The sequence below is a fragment of the Cherax quadricarinatus genome, chromosome 75, assembly GCF_038502225.1.
Source record: "Cherax quadricarinatus isolate ZL_2023a chromosome 75, ASM3850222v1, whole genome shotgun sequence".
NCBI classification, from domain to species: Eukaryota; Metazoa; Arthropoda; class Malacostraca; order Decapoda; family Parastacidae; genus Cherax; species Cherax quadricarinatus.
In genome coordinates, this window is record NC_091366.1 from 5,517,332 (window position 1) to 5,533,735 (window position 16,404).

At 42.2% G+C, this 16,404-nt stretch overlaps 1 protein-coding gene across 2 annotated transcripts in view; it reads right to left on the bottom strand.

Annotated features, from left to right (window-relative positions):
• Positions 1 to 1,034: 1,034 nt before the first annotated feature.
• The window catches only part of LOC128691850 (uncharacterized), a 406,268-nt gene continuing 390,898 nt past the window's right edge, over positions 1,035 to 16,404 (bottom strand). For both annotated transcript variants that reach the window (XM_070100971.1, XM_070100972.1), the window contains exon 6: positions 1,035 to 1,231. In XM_070100971.1, the coding sequence (XP_069957072.1) occupies positions 1,152 to 1,231 (80 nt within the window). In that variant the 3' untranslated portion in view covers positions 1,035 to 1,151. The remainder of the gene's footprint in view (positions 1,232 to 16,404) is intronic.

Consider the following 16,404-nt stretch of genomic DNA (forward strand, 5'->3'; position numbering starts at 1 on the left):
ATGGTAGGTGCTGGTGGTTGACAGAGTGATGGTAGGTGCTGGTGGTTGACAGAGTGATGGTAGGTGCTGGTGGTTGACAGTGATGGTAGGTGCTGGTGGTTGACAGAGTGATGGTAGGTGCTGGTGGTTGGCAGAGTGATGGTAGGTGCTGGTGGTTGGCAGAGTGATGGTAGGTGCTGGTGGTTGACAGAGTGATGGTAGGTGCTGGTGGTTGGCAGAGTGATAGTAGGTGCTGGTGGTTGGCAGAGTGATGGTAGGTGCTGGTGGTTGGCAGAGTGATGGTAGGTGCTGGTGGTTGGCAGAGTGATGGTAGGTGCTGGTGAGTGATGGTAGGTGCTGGTGGTTGGTAGAGTGATGGTAGGTGCTGGTGGTTGGCAGAGTGATGGTAGGTGCTGGTGGTTGGCAGAGTGATAGTAGGTGCTGGTGGTTGGCAGAGTGATGGTAGGTGCTGGTGGTTGGCAGAGTGATGGTAGGTGCTGGTGGTTGACAGAGTGATGGTAGGTGCTGGTGGTTGGCAGATTGATGGTAGGTGCTGGTGGTTGGCAGACGGGTGTGACTGACTATATAGGATAAATATAAACTGTTGTTTAGGAAGGACAATGCATCAACACTTAGCAACACATGGGTAGAGTGTGGGCAAGTCTCCTAAAACCTGGAGCCCATGGTCACGTAGCAGTAAATAGGTAGGTGGGTGGGTGTCAAGTCAACTGTTGTGGATGGCATCCTGTGTGAGTTATAGCATACCTCAGATAGGAATGAGCACTGCAATGACTCAAGACAGGATAACACTTCTTACACAACTTCCTTAAAGACTAAGTGATTTGAAAATTGAGACACTTTTGCAACATTTCGGTATCTTTATTGAGGAAACGTTTCGCCACACAGTGGCTTCATCAGTCTAATACTAATCAGAAAGGTGTAAGGAGAGGAGTTTGTAGATTGATAGACTGAACACAACGACTCCCAGGCTGACTCCAGGCTGAGGGACCGATTACCTCAAACTCCTCCTCTCCTTACACCTTTCTGCTTTGTACTGGACTGATGAAGCCACTGTGTGGCGAAACGTTTCCTAAATAAAGATTCCCATACGTTGCACAAGTGTCTCAATCTTCAACTTGTCGGTTTTAAGCCATTTTTCATAACTAAATGATTCACATAACAAACCTTCCACTACCCATCTCAGTTATACTTACTTGGGGAACACATGACATACAAACAACAACGTCCTTACCTGAAACAAATAAAAAGAGAACGATAAACTTTAGTGCGGCTCCATATGTAAGCACAAAGCTCCTGAATATTTAGAATTAACATCGAATTTTGCACTCACAAGTTAACCAGGACAAACTAACATGTGACTTAACATCTGTCAACATATATACAAAAACATCAACAAAACCTATTTAACGGAATGCATGTACCTAAACATCTCTCTCATATACTTTATGATACATATAATGCATATTTAACACGTCACACATTTCACAACACACAACCACACACGTGACAGTAAACACTGTGCTAACACAACCAAGCTGCATGTTGAGGAGGAGGAGCCAGGAGCTAAGACTCGACCCCTGCAGCATATAAATTATATAGGTGAGCACAGAGGCAGGAACGTGACTTATTACACTCCTACAACAACATATAAATACATGTGGGTGAGCAAAGAGGCAGGAACGTAACTTATTACACTCCTACAACAACATATAAATACATGTGGGTGAGCACAGAGGCAGGAACATAACTTATTACACTCCTACAACCACATATAGATACATATAGGTGAGCACAGAGGCAGGAACGTAACTTATTACACTCCTACAACCACATATAGATACATGTAGGTGAGCACAGAGGCAGGAACGTAACTTATTACACTCCTACAACCACATATAGATACATATAGGTGAGCACAGAGGCAGGAACGTAACTTATTACACTCCTACAACAACATATAGATACATATAGGTGAGCACAGAGGCAGGAACGTAACTTATTACACTCCTACAACAACATATAGATACATATAGGTGAGCACAGAGGCAGGAACGTAACTTATTACACTCCTACAACAACATATAGATACATATAGGTGAGCACAGAGGCAGGAACATAACTTATTACACTCCTACAACAACATATAGATACATATAGGTGAGCACAGAGGCAGGAACATAACTTATTACACTCCTACAACCACATATAGATACATGTAGGTGAGCACAGAGGCAGGAACATAACTTATTACACTCCTACAACAACATATAGATACATGTAGGTGAGCACAGAGGCAGGAACATAACTTATTACACTCCTACAACAACATATAGATACATGTAGGTGAGCACAGAGGCAGGAACGTAACTTATTACACTCCTACAACCACATATAGATACATGTAGGTGAGCACAGAGGCAGGAACATAACTTATTACACTCCTACAACAACATATAGATACATGTAGGTGAGCACAGAGGCAGGAACATAACTTATTACACTCCTACAACAACATATAGATACATGTAGGTGAGCACAGAGGCAGGAACGTAACTTATTACACTCCTACAACAACATATAGATACATGTAGGTGAGCACAGAGGCAGGAACATAACTTATTACACTCCTACAACAACATATAGATACATGTAGGTGAGCACAGAGGCAGGAACGTAACTTATTACACTCCTACAACCACATATAGATACATGTAGGTGAGCACAGAGGCAGGAACGTAACTTACGCGTCCCAGGATGAACAGGTTTAGTTTTATTAACCAGTATACCAGGCTCAGTATACCAGGCTCAGTATACTAGGCTCAGTATACCAGAGGCTCAACAATTCAAACAACATATAAGTGCGCTTGAACCCTACATAATATTTTAGTGCATCCAGAAAATCTTCGATTTCCCTTCTGTTTCTTCGTTACACATGTCAGTTCTTAATTGTAGTAATAGTAGAATAAAGAATATTGTAGGTTCCTTGATGCTGCTGAGGGGCTCTTGATCTAGGGAATTGGATCTGTGCTCCAGTTCCCTGAATTAAGCCTGAATACATTCCATCCCCCCCTCCACAGGCGATGTATAAACCCCAAGGATTTACCGCTCCCCATTTTATTGTACCTTCAGAGCTAGCACGTGTCACAGTTTACCTGTTGAATGTTCCGGGGGGTCAACGCCCCCGCGGCCCGGTCTGTGACCAAGCCTCGTTACCAGGCCACTGTAGTAATAATAGCAAAACATAATAACCAATAAGAATCATTATGGTATTAAGTACTTGTGGGAGTTAAATAAAATGATAAATGAGAGGGGCAGTGTGAGAAAGTAAACTGAGGGAGATAGATAATGAGAGAAGGGAAGTGGGAGAAAGTAAACTGAGGGAGATAGATAATGAGAGAAGGGAAGTGGGAGAAAGTAAATTGAGGGAGATAGATAATGAGAGAAGGGAAGTGGGAGAAAGTAAACTGAGGGAGATAATGAGAGAAGGGAAGTGGGAGAAAGTAAACTGAGGGAGATAGATAATGAGAGAAGGGAAGTGGGAGAAAGTAAACTGAGGGAGATAGATAATGAGAGAAGGGAAGTGGGAGAAAGTAAACTGAGGGAGATAGATAATGAGAGAAGGGAAGTGGGAGATAATGAGAGAAGGGAAGTGGGAGAAAGTAAACTGAGGGAGATAGATAATGAGAGAAGGGAAGTGGGAGAAAGTAAACTGAGGGAGATAGATAATGAGAGAAGGGAAGTGGGAGAAAGTAAACTGAGGGAGATAGATAATGAGAGAAGGGAAGTGGGAGAAAGTAAACTGAGGGAGATAGATAATGAGAGAAGGGAAGTGGGAGAAAGTAAACTGAGGGAGATAATGAGAGAAGGGAAGTGGGAGAAAGTAAACTGAGGGAGATAGATAATGAGAGAAGGGAAGTGGGAGAAAGTAAACTGAGGGAGATAGATAATGAGAGAAGGGAAGTGGGAGAAAGTAAACTGAGGGAGATAGATAATGAGAGAAGGGAAGTGGGAGAAAGTAAACTGAGGGAGATAGATAATGAGAGAAGGGAAGTGGGAGAAAGTAAACTGAGGGAGATAGATAATGAGAGAAGGGAAGTGGGAGAAAGTAAACTGAGGGAGATAGATAATGAGAGAAGGGAAGTGGGAGAAAGTAAACTGAGGGAGATAGATAATGAGAGAAGGGAAGTGGGAGAAAGTAAACTGAGGGAGATAATGAGAGAAGGGAAGTGGGAGAAAGTAAACTGAGGGAGATAGATAATGAGAGAAGGGAAGTGGGAGAAAGTAAACTGAGGGAGATAGATAATGAGAGAAGGGAAGTGGGAGAAAGTAAACTGAGGGAGATAGATAATGAGAGAAGGGAAGTGGGAGAAAGTAAACTGAGGGAGATAATGAGAGAAGGGAAGTGGGAGAAAGTAAACTGAGGGAGATAGATAATGAGAGAAGGGAAGTGGGAGAAAGTAAACTGAGGGAGATAGAAGATAGGAATGACAAATGTGGAAATAAAGTGACCGAACATTTAGACAAATATAAAACACAAATATAAAACACAAATATAAAACACAAATATAAAACACAAATATAAAACACAAATATAAAACACAAATATAAAACACAAATATAAAACACAAATATAAAACACAAACATAAAACACAAATATAAAACACAAACATAAAACACAAACATAAAACACAAATATAAAACAAATATAAAACACAAATATAAAACATAAACATAAAACACAAATATAAAACACAAACATAAAACACAAACATAAAACACAAATATAAAACACAAACATAAAACACAAATATAAAACACAAATATAAAACACAAATATAAAACACAAATATAAAACACAAATATAAAACACAAATATAAAACACAAATATAAAACACAAATATAAAACACAAACATAAAACACAAATATAAAACACAAACATAAAACACAAACATAAAACACAAATATAAAACAAATATAAAACACAAATATAAAACATAAACATAAAACACAAATATAAAACACAAACATAAAACACAAACATAAAACACAAATATAAAACACAAACATAAAACACAAACATAAAACACAAATATAAAACACAAACATAAAACACAAATATAAAACACAAACATAAAACACAAACATAAAACACAAATATAAAACACAAATATAAAACACAAATATAAAACACAAACATAAAACACAAATATAAAACACAAACATAAAACACAAACATAAAACACAAACATAAAACACAAATATAAAACACAAATATAAAACACAAATATAAAACACAAACATAAAACACAAACATAAAACACAAATATAAAACACAAATATAAAACACAAATATAAAACACAAATCTCCTCTATAGATGTCTTCCTTCTTATAACTTTCTTCCCGATTTTCTTTAAAAAGAACTTATAAACTGAGTCAGGTAGAACTTATAAACTGAGTCAGGTAGAACTTATAAACTGAGTCAGGTAGAACATATAAACTGAGTCAGGTAGAACATATAAACTGAGTCAGGTAGAACTTATAAACTGAGTCAGGTAGAACATATAAACTGAGTCAGGTAGAACTTATAAACTGAGTCAGGTAGAACTTATAAACTGAGTCAGGTAGAACTTTTAAACTGAGTCAGGTAGAACATATAAACTGAGTCAGGTAGAACTTTTAAACTGAGTCAGGTAGAACATATAAACTGAGTCAGGTAGAACTTATAAACTGAGTCAGGTAGAACATATAAACTGAGTCAGGTAGAACTTATAAACTGAGTCAGGTAGAACTTATAAACTGAGTCAGGTAGAACTTTTAAACTGAGTCAGGTAGAACATATAAACTGAGTCAGGTAGAACTTATAAACTGAGTCAGGTAGAACATATAAACTGAGTCAGGTAGAACTTATAAACTGAGTCAGGTAGAACATATAAACTGAGTCAGGTAGAACATATAAACTGAGTCAGGTAGAACTTATAAACTGAGTCAGGTAGAACTTATAAACTGAGTCAGGTAGAACTTTTAAACTGAGTCAGGTAGAACATATAAACTGAGTCAGGTAGAACTTATAAACTGAGTCAGGTAGAACATATAAACTGAGTCAGGTAGAACTTATAAACTGAGTCAGGTAGAACTTATAAACTGAGTCATTTAGAACTTTTAAACTGAGTCAGGTAGAACATATAAACTGAGTCAGGTAGAACTTATAAACTGAGTCAGGTAGAACTTATAAACTGAGTCAGGTAGAACTTTTAAACTGAGTCAGGTAGAACATATAAACTGAGTCAGGTAGAACATATAAACTGAGTCAGGTAGAACTTATAAACTGAGTCAGGTAGAACTTTTAAACTGAGTCAGGTAGAACATATAAACTGAGTCAGGTAGAACATATAAACTGAGTCAGGTAGAACTTATAAACTGAGTCAGGTAGAACATATAAACTGAGTCAGGTAGAACATATAAACTGAGTCAGGTAGAACTTATAAACTGAGTCAGGTAGAACATATAAACTGAGTCAGGTAGAACTTATAAACTGAGTCAGGTAGAACATATAAACTGAGTCAGGTAGAACATATAAACTGAGTCAGGTAGAACTTATAAACTGAGTCAGGTAGAACATATAAACTGAGTCAGGTAGAACATATAAACTGAGTCAGGTAGAACATATAAACTGAGTCAGGTAGAACATATAAACTGAGTCAGGTAGAACTTATAAACTGAGTCAGGTAGAACATATAAACTGAGTCAGGTAGAACATATAAACTGAGTCAGGTAGAACTTATAAACTGAGTCAGGTAGAACTTATAAACTGAGTCAGGTAGAACATATAAACTGAGTCAGGTAGAACATATAAACTGAGTCAGGTAGAACATATAAACTGAGTCAGGTAGAACTTATAAACTGAGTCAGGTAGAACATATAAACTGAGTCAGGTAGAACATATAAACTGAGTCAGGTAGAACTTATAAACTGAGTCAGGTAGAACATATAAACTGAGTCAGGTAGAACATATAAACTGAGTCAGGTAGAACTTATAAACTGAGTCAGGTAGAACATATAAACTGAGTCAGGTAGAACATATAAACTGAGTCAGGTAGAACTTATAAACTGAGTCAGGTAGAACATATAAACTGAGTCAGGTAGAACATATAACTGAGTCTAGAACATATAAACTGAGTCAGGTAGAACTTATAAACTGAGTCAGGTAGAACATATAAACTGAGTCAGGTAGAACTTATAAACTGAGTCAGGTAGAACATATAAACTGAGTCAGGTAGAACATATAAACTGAGTCAGGTAGAACATATAAACTGAGTCAGGTAGAACATATAAACTGAGTCAGGTAGAACTTATAAACTGAGTCAGGTAGAACTTATAAACTGAGTCAGGTAGAACATATAAACTGAGTCAGGTAGAACATATAAACTGAGTCAGGTAGAACTTATAAACTGAGTCAGGTAGAACATATAAACTGAGTCAGGTAGAACTTATAAACTGAGTCAGGTAGAACATATAAACTGAGTCAGGTAGAACATATAAACTGAGTCAGGTAGAACTTATAAACTGAGTCAGGTAGAACTTATAAACTGAGTCAGGTAGAACTTATAAACTGAGTCAGGTAGAACATATAAACTGAGTCAGGTAGAACTTATAAACTGAGTCAGGTAGAACTTATAAACTGAGTCAGGTAGAACATATAAACTGAGTCAGGTAGAACTTATAAACTGAGTCAGGTAGAACTTATAAACTGAGTCAGGTAGAACTTATAAACTGAGTCAGGTAGAACATATAAACTGAGACAGGTAGAACTTATAAACTGAGTCAGGTAGAACATATAAACTGAGTCAGGTAGAACTTATAAACTGAGTCAGGTAGAACTTATAAACTGAGTCAGGTAGAACTTATAAACTGAGTCAGGTAGAACTTATAAACTGAGTCAGGTAGAACATATAAACTGAGTCAGGTAGAACTTATAAACCGAGGCAGGAAGAACATATAAACCGAGGCAGGTAGAACATATAAACCGAGGCAGGTAGAACATATAAACCGAGGCAGGAAGAACATATAAACCGAGGCAGGTAGAACATATAAACCGAGGCAGGAAGAACATATAAACCGAGGCAGGTAGAACATATAAACCGAGGCAGGAAGAACATATAAACCGAGGCAGGAAGAACATATAAACCGAGGCAGGTAGAACATATAAACCGAGGCAGGAAGAACATATAAACCGAGGCAGGAAGAACATATAAACCGAGGCAGGTAGAACATATAAACCGAGGCAGGTAGAACATATAAACCGAGGCAGGAAGAACATATAAACCGAGGCAGGAAGAACATATAAACCGAGGCAGGTAGAACATATAAACCGAGGCAGGTAGAACATATAAACCGAGGCAGGTAGAACATATAAACCGAGGCAGGAAGAACATATAAACCGAGGCAGGAAGAACATATAAACCGAGGCAGGAAGAACATATAAACCGAGGCAGGTAGAACATATAAACCGAGGCAAGAAGAACATATAAACCGAGGCAGGTAGAACATATAAACCGAGGCAGGTAGAACATATAAACCGAGGCAGGTAGAACATATAAACCGAGGCAGGTAGAACATATAAACCGAGGCAGGTAGAACATATAAACCGAGGCAGGTAGAACATATAAACCGAGGCAGGTAGAACATATAAACCGAGGCAGGAAGAACATATAAACCGAGGCAGGTAGAACATATAAACCGAGGCAGGTGCATATAAACAACCTCTAACCAAACATTTCTTTGGACAAATATAAAACACAAATCTCTAAATGTATTTCTCTTTCCAGCTTTCTTCTGGATTTTCTCTTCAAATAAAATATAACCCACAAAAATGTGTTTACTGAACATTACCACCACTGTGTTTACTGAACATTACCACCACTGTGTTTACTGAACATTACCACCACTGTGTTTACTGAACATTACCACCACTGTGTTTACTGAACATTACCACCACTGTGTTTACTGAACATTACCACCACTGTGTTTACTGAACATTACCACCACTGTGTTTACTGAACATTACCACCACTGTGTTTACTGAACATTACCACCACTGTGTTTACTGAACATTACCACCACTGTGTTTACTGAACATTACCACCACTGTGTTTACTGAACATTACAACATTACCACCACTGTGTTTACTGAACATTACCACCACTGTGTTTACTGAACATTACCACCATTGTGTTTACTGAACATTACCACCACTGTGTTTACTGAACATTACCACCACTGTGTTTACTGAACATTACCACCACTGTGTTTACTGAACATTACCACCACTGTGTTTACTGAACATTACCACCACTGTGTTTACTGAACATTACCACCATTGTGTTTACTGAACATTACCACCACTGTGTTTACTGAACATTACCACCACTGTGTTTACTGAACAACTACTGTGTTTACTGAACATTACCACCACTGTGTTTACTGAACATTACCACCACTGTGTTTACTGAACATTACCACCACTGTGTTTACTGAACATTACCACCACTGTGTTTACTGAACATTACCACCACTGTGTTTACTGAACTGAACATTACCACCATTACCACCACTGTGTTTACTGAACATTACCACCACTGTGTTTACTGAACATTACCACCACTGTGTTTACTGAACATTACCACCACTGTGTTTACTGAACATTACCACCACTGTGTTTACTGAACATTACCACCACTGTGTTTACTGAACATTACCACCACTGTGTTTACTGAACATTACCACCACTGTGTGCACTGAACATTACCACCACTGTGTTTACTGAACATTACCACCACTGTTGTATACCTTACTACTGGCTGCCACTACTAGTGTATACCCTGTCACTGACTACCATGGCAGTCAGTGCCAGGGTATACACTAGTGGTGGCAGCCAGTGCCAGGGTATACACTAGTAGTGGCAGCCATTGGATACTCTGTGCACTGCCTTTCACATATACTCTGTGCACTGCCTTTCACATAGTGGGGTGTAGTACGGGGTGAAGGAGTGGGGTGTGGTACTGGGGCAAGGAGTGGGGTGTGGTACTGGGGCAAGGAGTGGGGTGTGGTACTGGGGCAAGGAGTGGGGTGTGGTACTGGGTGAAGGAGGGGTGTGGTACTGGGGCAAGGAGCGGGTGTGGTACTGGGGCAAGGAGTGGGGTGTGGTACTGGAGCAAGGAGTGAGGTGTGGTACTAGGTGAAGGAGTGGTGTGTGGTACTGGGTGAAGGAGGGGTGTGGTAGTGGGGCAAGGAGTGGGGTGTGGTACTGGGTGAAGGAGTGGGGTGTGGTACTGGGGCAAGGAGTGGGGTGTGGTACTGGGTGAAGGAGTGAGTGTGGTACTGGGGCAAGGAGTGGGGTGTGGTACTGGGTGAAGGAGTGGGGTGTGGTACTGGGTGAAGGAGTGGGGTGTGGTACTGGGTGAAGGAGTGGGGTGCGGTACTGGGTGGAGTGGGGTGTGGTACTGGGTGAAGGAGTGGGGTGTGGTACTGGGTGAAGGAGTGGGGTGTGGTACTGGGTGAAGGAGTGGGGTGTGGTACTGGGTGAAGGAGTGGGGTGTGGTATTGGGTGAAGGAGTGGGGTGTGGTACTGGGACAAGGAGTGGGGTGTGGTACTGGGACAAGGAGTGGGGTGTGGTACTGGGGCAAGGAGTGGGGTGTGGTACTGGGTGAAGGAGTGGAGTGTGGTACTGGGGCAAGGAGTGGGGTGTGGTACTGGGTGAAGGAGTGGGGTGTGGTACTGGGCGAAGGAGTGGGGTGTAGTACTGGGTGAAGGAGTGGGGTGCGGTACTGGGTGGAGTGGGGTGTGGTACTGGGTGAAGGAGTGGGGTGTGGTACTGGGTGAAGGAGTGGGGTGTGGTATTGGGTGAAGGAGTGGGGTGTGGTACTGGGGTAAGGATTTGTGTGTGGTACTGGGTGAAGGAGGGGTGTGGTACTGGGGCAAGGAGTGGGGTGTGGTACTGGGGCAAGGAGTGGGGTGTGGTACTGGGGCAAGGAGTGGGGTGTGGTACTGGGGCAAGGAGTGAGGTGTGGTACTGGGGCAAGGAGTGGGGTGTGGTACTGGGGTAAGAGTGGTGTGTGGTACTGGGTGAAGGAGGGGTGTGGTACTGGGGCAAGGAGCGGGTGTGGTACTGGGGCAAGGAGTGGGGTGTGGTACTGGGGCAAGGAGTGGGGTGTGGTACTGGGGCAAGGAGTGGGGTGTGGTGCTGGGGCAAGGAGTGGGGTGTGGTACTAGGTGAAGGAGTGGTGTGTGGTACTGGGTGAAGGAGGGGTGTGGTACTGGGGTGTGGTACTGGGTGAAGGAGTGGGGTGTGGTACTGGGGCAAGGAGTGGGGTGTGGTACTGGGTGAAGGAGTGAGAGTGGGGTGTAGTACTTGGTGAAGGAGTGGGGTGTGGTACTGGGTGGAGTAAGGTGTGGTACTGGGTGAAGGAGTGGGGTGTGGTACTGAGTGAAGGAGTGGGGTGTGGTACTGGGACAAGGAGTGGGGTGTGGTACTGGGTGGAGTGGGGTGTAGTACTGGGTGAAGGAGTGGGGTGTGGTACTGGGGCAAGGAGTGGGGTGTGGTACTGGGACAAGGAGTGGGGTGTGGTACTGGGACAAGGAGTGGGGTGTGGTACTGGGTGAAGGAGTGGAGTGTGGTACTGGGGCAAGGAGTAGGGTGTGGTACTGGGTGAAGGAGTGGGGTGTGGTACTGGGTGAAGGAGTGGGGTGTGGTACTGGGTGAAGGAGTGGGGTGCGGTACTGGGTGAAGGAGTGGGGTGTGGTACTGGGTGAAGGAGTGGGGTGTGGTATTGGGTGAAGGAGTGGGGTGTGGTACTGGGTGAAGGAGTGGGGTGTGGTACTGGGTAGAGTGGGGTGTGGTACTGGGTGAAGGAGTGGGGTGGTATTGGGTGAAGGAGTGGGGTGTGGTATTGGGTGAAGGAGTGGGGTGTGGTATTGGGTGAAGGAGTGGGGTGTGGTACTGGGGCAAGGAGTGGGGTGTGGTACTGGGTGAAGGAGTGGGGTGTGGTACTGGGTGAAGGAGTGTGGTGTGGCACTTGGTGAAGGAGTGTGGTGTGGCACTTGGTGAAGGAGTGTGGTGTGGCACTGGGTGAAGGAGTGGGGTGTGGTACTGGGTGAAGGAGTGGGGTGTGGTACTGGGTGAAGGAGTGGGGTGTGGTACTGGGGCAAGGAGTGTGGTGTGGCACTGGGTGAAGTGGGGTGTGGTACTGGGTGAAGGAGTGGGGTGTGGTACTGGGTGAAGTAGTGGGGTGTGGTACTGGGTGGAGTGGGGTGTGGTACTGGGTGAAGGAGTGGGGTGTGGTATTGGGTGAAGGAGTGGGGTGTGGTACTGGGGCAGGGAGTGGGGTGTGGTACTGGGACAAGGAGTGGGGTGTGGTACTGGGACAAGGAGTGGGGTGTGGTACTGGGACAAGGAGTGGGGTGTGGTACAGGGACAAGGAGTGGGGTGTGGTATTGGGACAAGGAGTGGGGTGTGGTACTGGGACAAGGAGTGGGGTGTGGTACTGGGTGAAGGAGTGGGGTGTGGTACTGGGTGAAGGAGTGGGGTGTGGTACTGGGTGAAGGAGTGGGGTGTGGTACTGGGTGAAGGAGTGGGGTGTGGTACTGGTGTAAGGAGTGGGGTGCTGGGGTGGTGGAGCAGACTAGTCTAGCCTGGGTTGGCCTAGGGCTTGGAAAGGGAAGGGGGAGGATTGTGAGGGGAAGGGGGAGGATTGTGAGGGGAAGGGGGAGGATAGTGAGGGGTGGGGAGGATTGTGAGGGGAGGGGAGGGGGGTCAGCAACAGCTGGTGCATCTTTAAAGCTTAGCTCCACCTCTCTCTCTCTCCACCACACTACCACCATCACCAACACAACCACCACCACCCCAACACTGCCGCTATGTATAAAAAAAAATCTGGGATGTTGTATGATAAACTAAAACCAACTGTGAGATTGGAAGATGAATATGAGAGACCTGGGAGTGATAATATCAGAGGATCTTACAATGAAGGATCACACCAGTGTTATCACAACCACGTGGACAATGACAGCTGGGAGTGCTAATATCAGAGGATCTTACAACGAAGGATCACACCAGTGTTATCACTACCACGTGGACAATGACAGCTGGGAGTGCTAATATCAGAGGATCTTACAACGAAGGATCACACCAGTGTTATCACTACCACGTGGACAATGATATCTGAGATAAATATAGCCTTTGAAATAAGAGAGATCAATCCAACGGTGATACCATTTAAGTTACTTGTTCTGTTTCAGCTGAAATACGGAATATGAGAAACGTAATTTTCTCGAGTTTGATGCACTGAACACACCGACTCCAAGTTGCGGGATTGATCACTTCAAACTACTACTCATCTTCCCCTGTAATGGACTGAAGAAGCCACTGGCTGGCCAAACGTTTCCTCAATAAAGCTTCGTAAATGTTGCCCAAGTGTCTCATTCTTCAAGCCACTATCACCACAACCACAGTTTTCCACAGTTATGGCTTAATGACCCATGTGGAAGGAAACGATGAGGCACTATTATATTCCCAAGACAGTATTAAATTCTACAAACATTGAAGGAGTATCACTATGTCAGCCTGAGGTTAGTGGTCAGAATGTATATTAAAAAAAAAAAAGCACTGTTCCTTCCCACTGGTTTTCTAACAGAGTTGTGGATGAAGATTGAGACACTTATACAACATATGGGAATCTTTAAGAAACGTTTCGCCACACAGTGGCTTCATCAGTCCAATACAAAGCAGAAAGGTGTAAGGAGGAGGAGGAGACTGAGGTAATCAGTCCCTCAGCCTGGAGTCGATGTGTTCCGTCCATCAATCTTGTAGAATGTATAGCACAGGGCCGTAGACGTCTTATATACTGTAGTCAGGTGAGGTGAAGCAGGAGGAGGCGGGGTCATAGTGGTACCATCCACTAGTCGAAGTAGGTCTTCATAAGAACATAAGAAAGGAGGAACACTGCAGGAGGCCTGTTGGCCCATACTAGGCAGGTCCTTTACAATTCATCCCACTAACAAACATTTGACCTACCCAATTTTCAATGCCACCCAAGAAATAAGCTCTGATGTGCAAGTCCCACTCAAATCCAACCCATCCCACTCATGTATTTATCCAACCTAAATTTGAAACTACCCAAAGTCCCAGCCTCAATAACCCAACTAGGTAGACTGTTCCACTCATCAACTACCCTATTTCCAAACCAATACTTACCTATGTCCTTTCTAAATCTAAACTTATCTAATTTAAATCCATTACTGCGGGTTCTCTCTTGGAGAGATATTCTCAAGACCTTGTTAATATCCCCTTTATTAATACCTATCTTCCACTTATACACTTCGATCAGGTCTCCCCTCATTCTTCGTCTAACAAGTGAATGTAACTTAAGAGTCTTCAATCTTTCTTCATAAGGAAGATTTCTAATGCTATGTATTAATTTAGTCATCCTACGCTGAATGTTTTCTAACGAATTTATGTCCATTCTGTAATATGGAGACCAGAATTGAACTGCATAATCTAGGTGAGGCCTTACTAATGATGTATAAAGCTGCAGTATGACCTCTGGACTTCTGTTGCTTACACTTCTTGATATAAATCCCAGTAATCTATTTGCCTTATTACGTACGCTTAGGCATTGCTGTCTTGGTTTAAGGTTGCTGCTTACCATAACCCCCAAGTCCTTTTCGCAATCTGTATGGTTAAGTTCTACATTATTTAACTTATAAGTGCTAGGGTTATGGACACTCCCGAGCTTCAGAACCTTGCATTTATCTACATTGAACTGCATCTGCCACTTTTCTGACCAAGAGTAGAGTTTGTCTAAATCCTCCTGAAGTTCCCTAACATCTACGTTTGAATCAATTATCCTACCTATCTTCGTGTCATCGGCGAATTTGCTCATATCACTAGTAATTCCTTCATCAAGATCATTGATATATATTATAAACAACAACGGGCCCAAGACTGATCCCTGTGGAACGCCACTTGTTACTGATCCCCACTCGGATTTAACCCCATTTATGGACACTCTTTGCTTCCTGTCTGTGAGCCATGATTCGATCCACGAGAGCACCCTTCCCCCAATGCCATGAGCTGCTACTTTCTTCAACAGTCTTTGGTGCGGAACTCTATCAAATGCCTTACTAAAATCTAAGTAAATAATATCAAATTCTTTATCGTGGTCAACAGCCTCAAAAGCTTTACTGAAGAAAGTTAATAAATTAGTTAGACAAGACCGGCCTCTTGTGAATCCATGCTGAGTATCATTAATCAAGCTATGCTTATCGAGATGGCTTCTTATAATTTGAGCTATAATTGACTCTAGTAATTTGCCTACAATTGAGGTCAGGCTTATTGGGCGGTAATTTGACGGTAACGACTTGTCCCCTGTTTTAAAAATAGGAATTACATTAGCCATCTTCCACATATCAGAGACTGCACCTGTTTGAAGAGATAAATTAAAAATATTAGTTAATGGTTCACAGACTTCCATTTTGCATTCCTTTAGAACCCTTGAAAAAACCTCATCAGGACCCGGTGACTTATTTTGCTTTAGTCTGTCTATCTGCTGCACAACCATTTCACTAGTGACTGTGATGTTACATAATTTATCTTCTTCTAGCCCACTATAAAAATTAATTACTGGAATATTGTTAGTGTCTTCCTTTGTAAAAACTGAGAGAAAATAATTATTTAAAATCGAGCACATTTCATTCTCTTTGTCAGTAAGATGCCCATAGTTATTTTTAAGGGGCCCTATCTTATCTCTGACTTTTGTTCTATATATCTGGAAAAAACTTTTTGGGTTAGTTTTAGAATCCCTAGCAACTTTAATTTCATAGTCCCTTTTAGCTTTTCTTATCCCCTTTTTAATGTCCCTCTTAATGTCAATATACTGATTCATAAGATGACCCTCACCTCTTTTGATACGCCTATAAATTCCTTTCTTATGCTCTAGTAGATATTTGAGCCTATTATTCATCCATTTTGGGTCATTTCTATTTGATCTAATTTCTTTATATGGGATAAACGTTCTTTGAGCAACATGTATAGTGTTCAGAAAACTGTCATATTGATAGCTCTCTTCGTTACCCCAGTCAACAGATGATAAGTGTTCTCTAAGCCCATCGTAATCTGGGACTGTTACTGAGTTATCGCTACTATCATACTTCCATTCAATGCTAAATGTAATTGATTTGTGGTCGTTAGCACCCAGTTCCTCTGAAATTTCTAAATTATTAACAAGGGATTCATTGTTTGCCAGAACTAAGTCAAGCAGGTTATTTCCCCTTGTAGGTTCTGTCACAAACTGCTTCAAAAAACAATCCTGAACTACTTCTAAGAAGTCGTATGATTCTAAATTC